The 18,228-nt window shown below is 41.6% G+C and overlaps 1 protein-coding gene across 1 annotated transcript; it reads right to left on the bottom strand.

Moving 5' to 3' along the window:
- Positions 1-12,665: 12,665 nt before the first annotated feature.
- tmem150b (transmembrane protein 150B) lies at positions 12,666-17,604 on the bottom strand. Its single transcript, XM_040005967.1, has 6 exons — positions 17,214-17,604; positions 15,442-15,501; positions 15,229-15,296; positions 14,917-15,044; positions 14,614-14,791; positions 12,666-13,179 (listed from the first exon to the last, which is right to left on the bottom strand). Exons 1-6 carry the CDS (start codon positions 17,291-17,293, stop codon positions 12,968-12,970), a joined length of 726 nt encoding a protein of 241 aa, XP_039861901.1. The 5' UTR covers positions 17,294-17,604; the 3' UTR covers positions 12,666-12,967.
- Positions 17,605-18,228: the final 624 nt, after the last annotated feature.

Below are 18,228 nucleotides of genomic sequence, written 5' to 3'. Positions count from 1 at the left end.
GCACAGTACGTCAGATTTTATAAAACACAAATTCAAAGCTTAAATGTAACGTTTTGGCTCATGTTAGAGTTTTTTAATGAGACAATGTGAGTGCCACTATAAGTCACCTCACTGAGTGGTTACTCTGGGGTAAGGGTTTGAAAAGAAAACTATAACATTAAGACAATGGATCTGTACTTGATGTGTAATTGTTATTTGAAAATAACAATAACAAAAAGTTATTTGAAATTTTTTAAAATGGCCTTTAAAGCAAATTACATAGGCATACTTTCATGTTATAAATAAGTTATAATGTACAGTAAGTGCAGGCTAAACTGGATTTGCAGTATTGTGATACTGTTCACAGAGATGGACTCTGGTATCCGTGGCAATTGCTAGGCCAGGTCCAGGGCAGCAGCAGGTCTTCAACAGGAGGGTTGTTTAATCACACGGTTTCTAAGTTTCAGCATTTATTTTGTTAAGAAAACACAAACACTTGTAAACACAGTCATATATAAAGCGTGCCAACTCAGTAACTACTCACACACAAAAACACTGTCACTCTCCCCTTTCTCTTCCTTGATGTCTCACTCTCTCCATCTGCATCAATACTGCCATTGATTCAATAAGCCACAGGCGTTACCGGGGTCAGAGCTGTGTTGGGATACTGGTTGCCCCGGCAACATCTCCATCAGTCCACCCTTACATCCCACAAGCACACCCTCCTTTTGTCCATCTACTGCACCAATGCACTTTGTGCTTGTGTGTGTGTGTGTGTGTGTGTGTGTGTGTGTGTGTGTGTGTGTGTGTGTGTGTGTGTGTGTGTGTGTGTGTGTGTGTGTGTACACGACGACGCCGTGTGTGTCCTGCGTGGGAGAAAGGAGGCGATGAGTCATAGCACACATACCACCAGGACATAACAGCTCCCCCTGTTGCTGGGGCCGGGGAAGCCCCGGAGGTGTGGGTGTATTGTCTGGGAGAACAGAGCAGTCCGTGACATCACAGGACGTCTTTCTCCTACACCATTCCCTGGAGAAGGGAATGGCGTTGGGAAGGAGGGCAGGAGGGAGGGAGGGAGGGGAGGTAGCGACAGGTGGGGGGAAGGAGAGGGAAGGGGGCAGCGAGTCTTTCTTTTGGGCATTTTTTGTTTTGTTTTGTTTTCTTTCTCTCTTCTTTTTGTTCTCTCCTCTTCTAAAGACTCCCACTGATGAGGATTGAGGCAAAACCCATCACTCATTCCTGAGTTGTTGCAATACTTTGAAGCTATCTTCAGCTATGAACTTTTATGAATGGGCCCCACTGTTGAAAGTCTCTTTTAATCTTTGGCATTTACTAAAAGTCCTGACTGAGATGTGATGCCACACACAGAAAATTGCTGATTTTCACCTCTCTGAGAGGCGTGCGTGCATGCACGAGTGCATTCTTGTATTAGTCACACTGAGGAAACATAACTCTATTTACAGAGTCAGATCCCTGTAAACTCCGCATCGGTCTCAGGCAAAGATTATATAAATCATTAAATCGTGAGGTGAGGAGTTTATTTAATGTCAGGTTTAGATAAGGGTAGAAACGATAAGCAGATATGTTGCTGTGACATTTATGGAAACCTGTCATTGTTTCTGGAACATATTTCCATAAGTCTCTGTAATACGCTAAAAATATTTTTGAATTCATTTTTAAAAAGTTAGTTTGTGGTCTTGAGCTGAAAATAATGATGAATATTGTATTATAAGATTTTTTAACCATTTAATATCGTTGTCAACTAATTCTCATCCAGAGAAGAGAGTCCTGAGCCAACCTTTCAGCAGGTTGTCTTTTGATCCAAATGTGGGAAATGTGCAAAGATATGCATTTGTGTGTGTGTGTGTGTGTGTGTGTGTGTGTGTGTGTGTGTGTGTGTGTGTGTGTGTGTGTGTGTGTGTGTGTGTGTGTTCAAGATTCCAGTAAGCGTGAAACAGCAGGCATCAACCCTCAAACCTTTGTACCTTTCCAGTTTGCCTGCTCAGTTCACTAAAACAGATACACACATGCGCGTACACCAGGACTGGGCAGAAGCACAGACACAAACGTACACACTCACACACACGCAGCATGGAGAGGAAACTGCAACACAATGATAAGGTCTGGGAACACAATGGGCTCAGCAGTGCACAGACAGAAGCCAGGACCAGTTTAGCTCTCAAAGGTCAACAAGCCTCTCCAGGCTTTCATTCAGTCCCCCAGTTATTATTGTTCAACATTATAATGATTACTCTGATGGCCTTTATTTTGCAAATGTGGGAGCCATCCGGAAATACCAGTGGAATATGAAAATGCAGGCCAGACCGGAGAGCAGAGAGGAGGGGAAGGAAAGGTTACTTATTTTGGAGGCTGAACTTCTTTGACGTCAAGTTTCCCATGGTCTAGTCCAGCCTTGGATTGGACTCCAGGTTCATCGCAGATCACTGGTGAGGTGCCAGTTTAGTGCACACCTGCTTGTGTCTACATGTGACCACTCCTACCATCATAGTGAGTGTGCTAGTAGACAAAATATTTTGAGTATAAAACAGTATAAGACATTATAAATGAAAGCATACCAAATGGAAAACACATCCTCTGAGTCAAAAAAGAAGAAGCAAAAGCAGAAGAGTCTTATACCTGCATGCTATCTGAAAACCACCAGATAGCGATAGCGGTGGTGAAAGAAAGACCTCCAGTCTCATAGGAGTCTATCAGAAAGCAGCTTTTCTGCTCAGTTTATTGGGTCATTCACTCATTTTAGGTCATATTGAATAAAAATCATCTTAGCTTCATTAAATTCACGGTCTGAGAAAAGCAGGTCCATTTCCTTACAAATTTTAAAAACTGAACCCACTACACAGAAAAGTCTGGATTTTGTGCAATGGGTACCAATTTGTTCTAGTCAGGTTGTCAAGTAACCCTCATCTTATACACGTGATTCTAGACTGAAATATTTTTAATCGTTACACCAGAGTAGGTTTGCATTTTTCAAATTTCAAAAAATTCCTTTTTTTTTTTATCTTAGTGCAACGTCTCCCTTGCCTGAAACAAGACATGTTAGCTCATCCCATTACCATAAGCTTAAAAGTCACCCAAGCTTTAAGCTGATAGAGGAGCCGTGTGCCTTAGATGATCTTATATTCCCACTTTCTGACATTACACAGAGCCAAGAATAGAAAAAAAGCTGTGTTTAGGGTAGTCTGAGCTTTTGTCTCACTGGGATTTCTGGCACATAAGCCCACCTCATTCTTCCAAACTTTGGCTATGTTTGGTGTAAGTCAACTGTAACAGCACAAATAAGGCAAAATAAGGAAAAGCATAATAGATCCAATTTAAAGCAGTCACATGGCCTCTTCCTCCTTTAGCAGACAAACGTGCAGACAACGAGACATAAAGACTGTGCACAAACATCATTCAGCAGCAAACATTAGAGAGAAGAAATAATGAGTGCACATTTCTTTTCACTTGAACTTGAACTACCAGGACTGAGTAATGAGGTAATGCCAATTTGTCACATTTCATATTGTGTGCTGCTGATAAAGCCCATATTGTCTCACATCACAGAGAAAGAGCCCACAACAGGCTTTGCATTAAGACATCATTTCAGCCCAAGAGCGGCGCCAACCTCTTGGGTGAGTCTGAGCGAATGTCTGACTGATCCTCAAACTAGTGAAGAACCAAAGCAGGTCACAGCCCAAAATGTCAGGGCCCTTACATAATTCCTGCATGCATATTCTGTCGTGACACACCAGCTATACCCTCTCCCTTCTCAGAAATCTTCCAACAAGACAAAAAAGGTCAAAGACGTTAGAGAGCAGAGAATGATCCTGGCAAGCTCGGCTTGCATTATGCAAAAGGTTAGCACGGAGATTGGGAATTTAGCTTTTCCTTTCTAGCTTCTAATGCTGATTTATAGATTATGTCACAATGTACAAGCGACCTATAACATCTGAGTCAGGCTTTGGTGCACGGTGACTGATAGGCCACTTGGAGCAGCAGCCTGTGACCTAAGCTGGTGGCTCATCTATCATACAAAGTGACTAAGTTTCCAGTCAAGTCAACTTCTAGTGCATCATTCATCGGTAATGGTAACTGGAAACATAAGTCATTGATTGTGTGAATTAATTTTCAGTGTCAGAATAGTTTTTTTTCTTTTCCCGTTCCATGCCAATAAACATGACCTCTGCCCAATTATTTTTCTTTCTACTGGAAAAATGTTTGCTCCAAAGCAAAATACCAATCTCTGGGGACAAACAAAAATTAAGATATTGTTGCCAACATCTAAAAACAGCATGATTAAAAACAGAGAATCTCAGTGGCAGCAGTTATTTCTTCTTCTAGCTGTTCTCACCATGTTCAAAAAGTCCTAGTCAAATATAGCTCAGCAGCAAGGGGGGCGGGTCTCTTCATGTGCATATGATCTCCAGCCTGGATGAGAGTCTGTAAGTGGAAAAGCCTGTGCTTTCGACCTGAAGTTCAGAATTTTTTTCCCCATCTTTTCAAAAGCAGTAATCTCACCAAAGAGACAGACACTCGGAGCCCTCTCTGTGCTAATGACTGTTTGCTAATGTTTTAGGCAAACCCTGTATTTACTCGAGACAAAGAAATTCTTTGGAGTTTTTGGTCTTTTTTTCACATCGGGATGTTTTTTTTCTTAAATATGTGTTTTGCCAGGGAGAATGCAACCCCACATATGTGCTCGTGAGTGAACAGAGTGACAGCAAAACTAAATGCAAACACAATGTAAAGGACCACACACGCGCTTAAGCTTCACGCTCTATATTCCAGGCTGATGTTTCACAAAAAGGAAAGGGTGTTCAGATTGAGAATTATCAAGAATATCTGAAGTGTTTTGGGTAAATATGCAGGATTTAAATTTATAAAACATGAGTCATAGTTAAAGCAATTTCTTTAATAGGATGCTGCCATTTGTTACCAGGCTGCTGCAACTCTAAAATTTAAACTCGATAATATGATGCTTGCTCTTAAATTCTGCAGTCTCAGTGTCTGATAGAAACCTTGTTGCAAAATCATGGTGCATCAGAACTGATCCAATTCAGGGTTGCAGGAGCCCAACAGCATATAGAAAAAAATAAAATGAGAAAAATAAGGACATGGGAGGTACTTACCTGTCTATTGCTAAGTTGTTTGAGTTGGATTGTGAAATTGTGAATAAATAATGTACAAATTATGAGAGTGCAAAACTAAGGCGCACAACATGTGAAAGTGTAAAATTGAGGATTTTCTTATTGTTGATTTGAATTTCCAGTAAATGTAAAGTGTAGGTTGTAATGCAAAAGGTGCCAGTACAGCTCAGGCTCCACAGCCCTCAGAAAGAAGCTGTTTTCGAGTCTTTCTGTTCCTGCTCTTATGACCCTGAACCTGCCAGAGAGGCGGGAAAAGATGAGAATCGAAAAAGACACTGTGCAGGGTGTGTGCAGCCAGACTTGATCTTTTCAGCTCTGTTTTTTCACTCAGACAGAGTAGATATGATCCAGAGGTGGGAGAGGGGCACCGATGACCTTTTCCGGAGTCTTGGTGATCCGCTTCAGGTTTTTTTCTCTCCTCTGAGGTGCAGCTGGAGAACTTCACCACACATTTCTTTCTGTGGTGCACTGGTAGAAGTTGGTGAGGAGTTTCTGTGTCCAGTTTTTCTTAGGGACTGTAGAAAAAAGGTGGAATGTATGTGAATGTATGTATGTCTCCACCTGTTCCACCTCTTATCTATCAATCGCCGGACTGGCATAGGATGTATCCTTTTTATGTTTCCTGAAGTCAATGACAAGCTTCTTTGTCTTGCTGGTATTGAGGAGCAAGTCATTGTTCTGACACCAGGATGTGAGGGCTTGGACCTCCTTTCTGTAGGTCACCTCATTGTTATTGGTTATCATCCCCACCACGGCTATGTCGTCTCCAAACTTGTATATGAAATTTTTGTTATGAATAGGAGTGTAGAGGTGTGTGGAAACTGAATAAGAGTGGACTGAGAACACAGCCCTGGGGAGTGCCAGTGCTGAGGATGATGTTGGATGAGATGAGGCCTCCAAGTCTCATGTGCTGTGGTCTGTTGGAGAGGAAGTTTTAAATCCAACTACGAAGCCGGAGCCAGTGACAGCAGCTTGCTAACCAGGTTGCCTGAGGTCAACAATCAGCATTCTCACATAGGTCTTAGGGTTTTCAGGGTGTCCTGCCTAAGATGGCATCCTCAGTCCATCTGCTGGTTTTATACGCAAACTGATGCCAGTCCAGGTCAACGGGGATGGAGACTCAATAGATGTCATCACCAGTCTCTCAAAGCATTTCATGATTACCAGTGTTAGTGCAACAGGCTGATAATCATTCAAGCACATAATTGCTGAGGGCTTCAGGACTGTGTGTAGAGTGTATATAAAAGATGGACATAGGCACCATGATGATAGGAGAGAGAAATATGGGGAGACAGTTAGAGCCGGTCATTTACTAATCAGATGGTTGATGATTCAATTCCTCCTTAAGACCACATGTCAAAGTTTCCTTGGGCAAGATGACGAAAGCTAAATTGCCTTTGATGCATCACACAGCACACAAGTGTGACTTTTACAAAATATTTAAAAGCATGCGTGTGTACTTTTCAACTCTACTGAAGCACTCAAGACAATGTACCTCATTAATCATTTCACACAAGCACCTTTTTATGCTTAAGGGCTTTCTATCTAATGTTCACACATTCGTGCTCCATTTGATTGATTGAAATGACAACCTTCTGATTAGCAGATGACCTGCTCTGCCTGCTGAGCTACAGTCACCTATGTGTGTGCGAATGGGTGAATGTGTCCTGTAGTAGAAAACAATTAAATAAAAAAAATATATACATATATACAAAGAATCCTGAGTTGAAATCTATATAATGTTTCTGTGACAGCAAAGATGGTAGAAACATATCTTCCAGGAGCCACCCTATGAGCAAGCAGAGTGCTGCAGTGGACAGTGCCATTAGCGTGCTCTGAGAAGCTTCTGGGTTCAAACCTGTTGGCTGGCTGTGGCCTTTCTACGTGCACTCGGCACACTCATAGCTACTCAAGGATGTTTTGAGCCACTTACTGAATTTCACCAATAATTTAGCCAGGCCGAAACATCAGCCATAAAGCTCAAATGTCAATATTGACATCAAAAATTCAGTATCAGTTGGGCTACACTCCAAAGGTTGCAAAGCCTAAATATAATTATATTTCAGGCTGGATGCAGATGTCTTCTTGTCTCAGAGATGCAGGCAACCAGGAAGTCAAGGAATCCAGGAAGTTACTGCTCCCTGCCAAGAAATACTCTCGGCTAAATCATCCAGGTGAGACAAAAATAATCTTTTGTTGTTGTACGAGTTTTGCATAAGAATACAGAAACAAGGTTCAGACTTTCCTCTAAACAAAGTGCACCTGTAAAGAAATTGAATGATGGCAAAGGAGTGTGGCCAGCAGCTCTTCATCAGTGCGTATCTACGTAAGTAGGAGGGGAGTTGCTCTTCATTGTCCATGTGGTCCTTTCTTAAAAGTGAATTTCTCCTCCCACCACCTCCAGTCCCCACCACCACCACCACCACTGCCACTGCCCCTCCTCCTTCCCCTGGCTCTCTGTCTTGTGCGATCAACAATAGTCTATTTTGTGCTGTCCCGTGCAACTGGAGACACACCCAAAGCCAAGGCCATGGCGCTAGGGGAGATTGTTGGCCGGTGGCCAGCAGAGAGAGACACTGGCTTAATTCTCGTCTGGGAGAGAAGATTCTTCCTCAACTAGAGGGCAGAGGTGGTCGTGTCTGTTTAGCTGTGAACTGTCGCTGTCATTTGGTGCTGTGATTCCCCAGCTAGGACAAGTCACAGCCAGCTACATTTTCATAATAATTAAAAAATAATAATATATGTTGCATTAAAATACTATATACGTTTCTACATTTAGCCAAATGTAACACCCGAATATTCACATGTTTGAACATGTTTAATACAATTTAGGGAAGAATATTTGAAACATGGTTACAAACCCCTGATACCGTTTTGGTTCTCAGAGGTGAAATGTTTAATTTTAATTTTCTTATATTATGTGTGGTTGGTGGACCCCACAGACTGGATATAAAAGATAGTCATCATGTCCACCATGATGTGAGCAGAGCTGTTATAGAAGAACAGCTCTGGGTTATAGGAAGTGTCACCCATTTGCTAATCAGAGGATTGGTGGTTTAAGTCCACATGTTCAAAAATTTCCCATCAGTATCTATAACTATCTATAACTTGAAATAACTGCCCAAATACATGCCCAGCATTTCAAGATAACTTCCAAGTGGAAAGACTAGGTGAAAGCCATTGTTTCGTGCATTCTTGTTGCCATAAGTGACCATAATTGGATAACAGCTTGGAGTTATCAGCAAATACTACAAATCATAGGCCTTGGCCACAGGCTTCGAGTCTGGTTGGCAACACCCTGGTGAGCTCCACTAGGGAAAATTATATTTCGTGAGTGGTTGCTGGATATTATTGGCTGGCACCAGATGAAATTGATTGCAAAAAGGTTGCTGCACCAAAAACTTTCTATCTTTCTGCCTTGGTCACTAACAAATTGCCATGATTACCTACAGTTTGCATAGAAAAGGCCTATTCGTCTGCAAACATTTGCTGGCCACAGGCCTATTTAGTGAAACATGAAAAAGCGTGAATCAAACTAGAAATGGACACTGTTTACCTTCAAAGTAAAAGTTGGACCTTTTGGCTACAACACACACGTTTTAAAAAGTCCAACGTAACTTAACTTTGAAGGTAAACAATTTCTTGCAAACTGCAGGTGACCGTGTCAATCTGCTAGCAATCAAAGAAATCTCCAAGAGGTTTTCAGTGTATCGTGTATACCAGCAACCAGCTACACATAGCAAATGTCAAGATACTCCATGAGGAGTACAGATTTTCCACTTGCAGTCGGTGGCTCCCAGATGATCACTGACCAATCTCTAGACTTGTTTGACTTGAGCCTTAGTTTGCACAGCGTATTCTTGTACAGGTGCATCATGCAATCAGTGACATACAAATAACACAAAAAGTTTCATTGACCCAAATTGGAGCAGAGGTTTGGTGGATGGTTTGCTTGTTAACTGCAAAGACAGCGGTGTCTGTGTTTATTCAACTATTATTTGCTCTAAATACAAAAACAAGAGCAACATTTAACTTGAGTTAGGAAGTGACACTTCAACACAGTTTTTATTTATATAGTGCCAATTCACAACAGCAGTCATGTCAAGGAGCTGTCAACTCATGTGTACATCTCTACTCCTCTGCTATCTTTGTCCTGCAGAGGAGTTTTAACTTGTCTACCCATCAAACAGATTATGGATAAATAGGGCTGTGCGATATGACCAAACTCTCATATCCCGATATAAGACATCTATCGTCCCGATAACGATATAAATCACAAAAATTTCACATTTTCTGTAAATTCTGTGAATCTCGGGCAGCTTGACTTGCATGAAGTGTTTCCAGCTGGACGTCATGTATCTGGAGTCGAATGTTTTAACCTATTTTTTAGCACCTGACGACTCTTTTTTGCTTCTCATCCGTAAAGACTCTGCATACTGTTTCACGTGATTCTGTTTATTTTGAAAAGTCTCAACAGGATCTTGAACTTTATTGTGAAAAGATTATGTGGAAAATAAACAAGCGGACATGCGATGGTTTTACCGTCGTTGTTGCTAACGACAACGCATAAAAACAGGCGCTTGTCCGTCCGTAGTGTGGTTATATTAAATATAAGAGAAAGAGAGAACTTTAACAAATTAATATAGTCACTACAGTTACCATCAAAACGATGAAAAAATATTGCCATAAACTGTTTGTTTTGCGACACCACGAGACAAACGATAGCGTAAAATGAAACGATAGATGTTTTTATATCGTCATCCGATAAATATCGTTATATCGAACAGCCCTATGGATAAACTTGTGCCTCTCAAGTAACAACATAATTCTATTTTTAGTAGCTGCAAATTCATATTATAGTGTTACAGAGATATGTAATGTGATTACTCGTTACACCCAGCACTGGTCAGCATTCCTCAGTCATAGAAAAGGCCTTTAAAAAAAATCTAAGACCAGGTTGTAAAAAAGCAGCAAAGGTTTGATTTTTGTACTCAGCTTCAAGTAGACATTCGAAGAACTGCAATTTTTAGCCTTTCCACTTTGTCCTAATTTTTCAGTCCTGGAGAATGGAGCTTGTTGGAGCCCCCAAAAAAGTCCCCACCTCGTCGTCACATATTGCATTCTCTGATCCCTGCCCTGCCATGGAGTGAAGGTCATTCTATCGACCCACTATTATTCTCTATCGTGACAATCTGGTCCTAAGTGCCGCAGCTGGAGCACACACACCCCACACACACACATTCTGCCGCTGCCTCCTCTGATAAGGCCAAACTCTCCTCATTGTCTGATAACGTAAATATGACACACCAACACACCATCTGAGAGTCCCTGTCTGCCACCAGCCAGCCTAATTATATAATTATCCCTTGTCTGATTGTGCCCGTGCAGCTGAGACGAGGGAGGGCCTTTGTGTGGCTGCTGGAATGTGGTGCACTTGGCATTTTTCAGCGAAAGGGCAGTTTTCTGGAAGACGGTGCCAAAGAGCGGAGCAGAGGGTGAGATCATGGCTGCTGGTGCCCACTCTTATTTTTCCATCTTTATCACTCACACTCCATCTTTCTGGGACTCTCTTCCTTGTCACTAGGTCTCTGTATCTGCTTGTGGATCTCTCAATTCTGGACAATCCCATCTCTCTTCTGTGTCCGTCTCTTATGTATTGAACTCACCAACCGTTCTCCTCAAACAGTTTACTCCCAGTCCTTTCCCCGAGCCTTCATCTGGCAGATTCTGCTGTCTCGCTGATAGAGCAGGCCTTTTCGATGTGAAGTGCACAGGATTTGGCTCGTCGATGATAAGACCAGCGTTAAAGAGAGACCGGAGCGTCCGAGGGTTGCCGGTTGCGTCTGATAGCGAACTTGGAGGCAGCTACTCCGCTCCGCAATAGGAAAGCAGTGCTTTTGTTTCTGCTCAAGAGGTGTTGCCAGGATAAGACAGACTAGGGCATAAGCAGGTGTTGGGAGAGATTACAGCGCGGGCCTTGAGAGCAAGTGCGCTCTTACCTTCTTCTTGACTCAAAGTCAAAAGCAACAAGGCAGGCACCACATAAACCATGTTCTCCCATATTACAATAGAGGATCCAGACCTTTTTTTCTGACATTTACATCAAGGGCCTCCCAGTCTTTGCATGTCGCTACTGGTGGTTTTATGAGTTTTTATTACTTTATCAGGAGCCTTTTATACTCACTAATGAAAACAGCAGGGTTAAGGGTGTTTTGGCACCAAAAGGCCTCCTTCTGAATTCCTTATTATAAGCAGCAAGAACTCAAGAGCATTTTTGTTATTTCAGCATAAGCAGACAAACACCGGCATAAGGGGTGAACTTATTTTAAATCATGCACTTTGGAGTAACGTCAGGAAGTTAAATCTTCTTTCTAATCTGCCCTGGACATGAGACTGTAATGTTCAAACCCTGCATGCTGCCTGCAGCAGGAACACTGGTAATGAACAGCACTTTGAAAAATTCCCATAGAATTCCGGGCTTGTCCGTCTGCTCCCTGTGCCCGCTCATCAAAGCCCCCCTCTGGTTACATCACACAGTGTGGAGTATGTGAAAGAATGCTCCCGAAACATAGCAGGACACCGGGGGCCCACTATTCCCATCTCGACCATACCCCTAGTGATTTTTTGTTGACATAAATAAAGATACAAACAAAATTAGATATGTTGATGTTCACAAAGCACGACCAAGATGTTACCAACAGACCCTGAGATAATATTCTAAAATAAATAAAGAACTTGGATGAGAGAAAGAGTTTGCATGCTGGAGCCAAGAGTAGGACCTCTCCCACTATCAGCATCAGCTATGAGAGCTTCATTGTTTTGCCCGCTGCAAATAGCCTTGACAAATTGCAGTGAATGCGAAACCTCCTTCTAAATTGGAGGTATCTTACAAAAAAACATGTTGGCATGCCACCAGAGGTGCATTTTCCCAGCAGCCCAATGATCAGCAGCCAGAAATGCTCAACAGCACCCCCGCTGGCCGGTGGTGTTTCTGACAATTATAAAAAAGGAAGTTTAAAGTGCAGGTAAAACTCAAGAATGAACCATTTTAAATGTATCTTACAGTACTCTCTCGTGTGTTACGCCATATGAAGGCCTTTGTTTCTCTCGTTTTCTCAATAACTCAACATTTCCTCCATACCGCCATCCTCCTTTTAAAGCTTCCTCCAGCTGACAGGTGGACAATGCTGCAGAAAAAGAGCTGATGTTCACTGGTTTTCACTGCGTGCAATCACCAGTTGATTTCACATCATGAAGATGAAAATAAGAAAACGCAAGAGAGGAAAAGAGGGTATATGAATGATTTTAAGAAGTGGCTTAAATAATAAGAGAGTGATCATGTAGAGGCTGTTGAAGCAGATTAAGATTGTTAAACAGCGCCATCATGTGTTAGTCTGTGGTTATTGCTGTATGGGACGAAGCTCTTACTGCAACTTGCGCTGTTTTATTAAAGTACCTGATTTTTGTCTATTTTCTGTATTTAACACGAGAACAAAACCTAAAACTAGCATTCACAACATTTTCAAAAAAATAAAAGGATAGACACACATCTCTGTACCCAAGTTATTTATTTGAAATTCTTCTAAAAATTTATAAATAGAAAATTCTGCCCGTATGGTAGTTGACTGTGTAATAGTAAAATAATTTACTAATGATAGTAATGACATAAACATGATGAATCGCATCAAAAGATGCTGTCATAGATCAAGAAACAGATCTGCCGTACTGAGTCTTCAAAATGGAAAACATGCAAATAAATTAAAAAGCAGTTCTATATATAATAACCGAACATAATGCATTCTGAACCATGTGTACTAGCACACAGATCCAGTACAGTGTTTTTAGCTAATTGTATTTATAACATAACCGTTCATTTCTATTGATGCGTGGCTGCGGTCATTCGTAAACATTTGCTTCTGTACGGTGAGGCTGTGGCAGTCGATGTGTCTGAACTCTGCTGCAAAAAGGCCAAAGAGGCAGAAGAACGACATCACCAGAATCCATTCACACGCAGCAGCTCCAGAGGAAAAGCCTGTGATGTGGAGAATGGACACTGAAGGAGAGAAGAGCAGTTAAGGAGCACGATGCTGAACAACCGCACATCAGAGTAAATTCAATAGTAAGCCTAACACTAGTGTTGCTGCTTCATTGATGCTTTCAGACACTATAGTGTTTATTCTCAGCCCAAACACTGTCTGTGTATGATCCTGTATAGTATAGTGAGAGGGTTCATTTAAAATGCATGTGAGAAATAGCTCTTCACACACAGTACGGTTCAATATGAGCTCAATGAGAATTCAGTCATTTAAAAAAGTTCAAAGAAATGGGAAACCACAGTCACAGCAAATACTGCATGTATCAGTATTTTTTCATGACTCTACAGCGGTCCTCAACACTTATTGCAATGCACTAGAAATATAGTGTTAAAACAAACGTATCAACACTCACTGGCCACTCTATTAGGTAACCCTTGCAAGTACTGGGTTGGACCCATTTTATCCGCTTAAATCGTATTCATAGTACAGATTTCCATATTGACGTGACAGCATCACACAGTGGCTGCAGATTTGTCGTTTGCACATCCATGATGTAAATGTCCCTTTCCTCAACATGCAGTGGTGCTTTATTTTATTGAGATCTGGTGATTGTTCATGTGTTTTGAGAGAATTGGTTGAACAAACCAATTTTTGATGATTTGAGCTTTGTGACATGGCACTGGTAGGATAAAGTGAAAATTAGTACGCTGTGGTGAAAAAGGGTAGACTGTAGGATTCAAATGATGGTCATTTGATACTAATGGGCCCAAAGTGTAGCAACAGAAACCATTACATCACCAGCAGCCTGAACCTTTGATACAAAGAAGAATTGGGCCACGCTTTGACGTTATTTGTGCCAATTTCTGACCCTACCATTTGAATAGAAACAGAAATTGAGAACAGACAACGTTTTTTTCAGTCTTCTGTTGTCTATCTTTGGTGAGCCACGTGAATCATACCCTCAGTTTCCTGTTCTTAGCAGATCAGCGGTTCCGAAATACTCAGACAAGCATGTTTGGCGACAACAACAATTCAATGTTCAAAGACATTTAAATCACCATTTTTCCCCTTTCTGATGCTCAGTTTGAACTTTACAGGTTGTCTTTACCGTGTCTTCTAAATACATTAAGTGGCAACCATGTGGTTGGACAACTGGATAGTTGCATTAACAATAAGTTTAAAAAAAAAAACTAAAGAAAAATCTTAATTTAATAGATATATTTTGAAGTTAGGTGATATAGAAATAGGTAGCTCATTCTGGACATATTCTTTAAAATTAAAATAACTGAAAATGTTCTTAAAATGTAAAAAAATAAAAAATAAATAAATAAATAAATAAATAAATAAATAAATAAATACAAATTTAAAAATTCTCCACAACTGAATATTCTTACTATGGGCAAAAGCATTATCTTGGATTGCATGAAGCAGTTTGAAGACAGGAAGGATACTAACAATAACCGTGACGGTACAGATGATGCAGAAGGTCGCCCTGACAGGCCCCACCCACCATCGGTCCTGCGATGGTTGAGCCCGATAAGTTAGATACAGCTGTACCCAGAAGTAGGCCAGGCCAAGGAAGAAAGCCAGGACTGCTCCCACAGTGTGAATAATCATTAAAACTGATTGCTACACAGGACAAGCAGAGGGGAGTGGAGAGTTTGATTAGCATACAGTCATCTTCATGTTATTTTTCACGGATAAAGTTTTAATCTTTAACAGAGTAAAACAAGTTCACAAGATAAAAGTGCTACCTGGAAGTTCCCGGTGACGGAGATCGATATGGAGGAGGTGAATCCTAAAACAATGCTGGCAATGTTGCCTTTTCCGTGATCACCATAGTCTCTGACCTGCTGGAAACGGATCGCCACGACCCACAGGGCTGAGAAACACGGACATAAGGTGGTTACGAAACGAGCGAAAAATGACCAAAGCTGCAGAGAATCAAAGTGAAACTACAGCTCTGACAAATGGCAGCTGCTGTTGAATTTAAATGAACTAATTAGGGAAATCCGATAGCAAGCACTCTTCCTCTATATTGGGATATTTATTTGAATAATTTTTACCTAAAAAGCAGCAGATGTTGCAGACCTGGGAGAAGAGACAGCTCTGTGGGTTGTAAGTGCCACACTGGCTAGCAGCAGAAAGACAAATTAGTGAATCACGAGGTTCCTTTAAGGCTGTGAACATGACGACAGCAGCCTGCCAGTTCACCGTTATTTCAGTTTAAGTCCTTTATTCTGTACTCGGCTCTCGGAACAGAAAGGATTTACACCAACCTGATGTATGGGATTCCCTCTGTTAGGTTGACTGATCCATTTGTTACAGCTACTGCAAATCTGATGGAAAGAAATAAGGCTGTTGGTGACTGCTGAATGTTTGTGCCTTTGCAAGGGTATGATTAAACATTTTTTATATACATATATAACTGTTTGAGAAGCCAAGCATACTTATTATTGCAGATTCCCAAACTTGAGTAAAACTGCACATCAGCTTGTGACCATGCCAAGCTCTTGCACAGTCTTCATTTTAATGTCATCCCCAAATCTGATAAGTTTAGTCATTTTCCCTTATAGTTGTCATGCTCTCATGTTAAACTCAGTGCACACACAGACAGATGTGTAAACACCTGAAAACCACCAGGACCGAGTAGAAAAAAATCAAGCACCTAGGCAGGCAGACTGCTTCTACAAACATTTGTGAGAGAATTTAATATAACATAAGGACATGAGGACATGTTCTCTAGAGACACGAATCACACTTCTCCGTCTGGCAATCTGATGGACAAGTCTGGGTTTGGCAGATGCCAGCAGAACGACTGTGACTGCAATGTGCCAGGTGCAAAGTTTGGTGGTTTTGATTATGGCATAGTTATTCAGGAGTTGGTCTCAGGCCCTTAGTTCCGTTGAAGGAAACTCATAATGCATCAGCATACCAGGACATTTTGGACAGTTTCATGGTCCCAACTTTGTGTAAACAGTTTGGGGATGGTCCCTTCCTGTTCCAACTTGACTGCACACCAGTTTACGAAGCACAGTCCATAAAGACATGGGTGAGCGAGTTTGCTGTGGAAGAACATATCTGGCCTGACAGGAGTCCTGACCTCAACCCAACAGAACACCTTTGGGATGAATTAGATCAGGGACTGCAAGCCAGGGCTTCTCGTCCAACATCAGTGTCTGACCTCACAAATGTGCTTCTAGAAAAATGGTCAAAAGTTCACATAAACATGGAGAGACTTCCCAGAGTGTTGAAGCTGTTATAGCTGCAAAGGGTGGGCCAACATCATATTAAAACCTATGGATTAAAAATGGGATATCAGTCAAGTTCACATGAATGTGAAGCTAAACGTGTAAATACTTTTAGCAATATAATTTATATTAGCTAAACTGTTGCAGTTAGTGTGTGTTTATACATTAGTTAAAGCTAATGTATAATGCATCTATACCATGAAGACCCTAGGCAGTTCTGAGAGTAAAAGTTGGTCCAACATGGTGGTAATCAACTAAATAACTAACTGAGGGGTACCTAACACATGCATATACTACAAGAAAAAACATGTAATATTTCTTATTTTTAGTTTTAATGTGGTCTTGGTTAGATTGGAACACATCTTATAAAATATATTTTAATCAACAATTGTGTAGCTAACATCAAAATGAAAGTTCACAGAGAGATGTAGTGGAAATCCTGCAGGCGTGGAAGCAAGATGTTTAATATAAAGTACCTTAAGGCACCTATCCTAAGATAAATATGTACTTTAAACTGAAGACAAGCCTTATAGATAACCTATACTGCATGTTTTATGTCTTTATCAGTTTGCTTGCCCACAGCTTTTCACAGAGGCATGACTGAGCTCAACCTCAAGGCACCAATAGTGGCATTTATTGACACCAGCACAACACATGGGTTGTGAATACGTCCACATTTGCTGTACTGATTTACACAGACAAGAGGTCTGAATAAAGACCACTGCCCATGTGTTTGGGTTTGAGAAATAAGGTAAAACATTTCATGAGAAGTGAGTTAAGAAAGGAAATGAAACACTCACACAGTCCAAATGCCTGCAGTGCCAAAGAAAGCCAGGCAGACGGGGAGCAATGCCCACAGCTGCATGCTGCTATAGAGCATGTGGAGATAGATACAACAAAATCAAAGCAACCTTCTCTACAAAACAAAGTTTGAACTGTAAAAAAGAAACCTATTAAAGAACATATCGACTACAGCAGAAGACGTGGCTAAAAGTAACAGTTTTACAACACCAAAACATTAAGTTAGAGTAACAATGAGTGAAAGAGGAGGCATTTGTACTCACTCTGTGATGAGGGATGACTGATTGCAGGTTGAATGGTAGCTCTCTGTTAGCTTTTAAATAGTCACTCAGTAACTTCACCATTCCCCTAATGACCCTAGGACATGACATATTGGACGCTATTCCATGACATTGCACAATCAAAATCATGACTCAACTTTCTCCAACCACATTCAGCAAATACGATCACACTGGTTATGGAGAATATGTGATGTGTATTACTCAATTTTAAATACACGTAGACATTGAGGGCTATCAGGAGGGGCTATGCGCTTATCTGCTGCTCTCGGGCAGGTAGCTCCATGCCCTCCTGGGTTTTGAATGCACCTTAGAACACACATGCATCAACACTACATATGAGCGGGCAGAGGGAGGTTTGGAGTCTTCACACAACCCCGTTCTCTGTTGCCTGTTGGGGCGGGGGGGCTAGGAGGAGGAGTTGGCGGTCTGATTGTGGGGCCTCCCTGCTGCTGCGGAAGTCGGGGTGGTCTGCTTCTCTCCACCCCAGGGAAGAGGGTAACACTACCTGGGTCTGGGTGCAGTTTCCCCCTCCAGGGGCAAGGGTACCTAGACCTGGGTTATAGAGTACGCTTGGGGAGTGTGATTGTGTGTACAGTGTCTATTTATGTCTGTCTCCAGATGCCCTCAGACATCGGTGCATTGGTGGTTCTTTGTGTCCGGGGATGGGCGTCCAGGTACGCACCGGCTCACTCCTGGTCGCTGCTTGTAGGGGTCTGGAGCCTGGGGCTCGCTA

The sequence above is a fragment of the Simochromis diagramma genome, unplaced genomic scaffold, assembly GCF_900408965.1.
Source record: "Simochromis diagramma unplaced genomic scaffold, fSimDia1.1 OVJJ01000510.1, whole genome shotgun sequence".
Taxonomy (NCBI): domain Eukaryota; kingdom Metazoa; phylum Chordata; class Actinopteri; order Cichliformes; family Cichlidae; genus Simochromis; species Simochromis diagramma.
Note: the sequence above shows the minus strand (reverse complement) of the source record. Positions and strands in the feature narration are given on the sequence as shown.

Bases quoted from the DNA above. Each gene is read 5' to 3' on its own strand.
- tmem150b (XM_040005967.1), bottom strand. From the start codon at position 17,293: ATGCTCTATAGCAGCATGCAGCTGTGGGCATTGCTCCCCGTCTGCCTG. The intron at 15,045-15,228 runs GTAAAAATTATT...CGTGTTTCTCAG, and splicing joins CAACATCTGCTGCTTTTTAG to CCCTGTGGGTCGTGGCGATC. The intron at 13,180-14,613 runs GTATCCTTCCTG...TCTCTCCTTCAG, and splicing joins TACCGTCACGGTTATTGTTA to TGTCCATTCTCCACATCACA.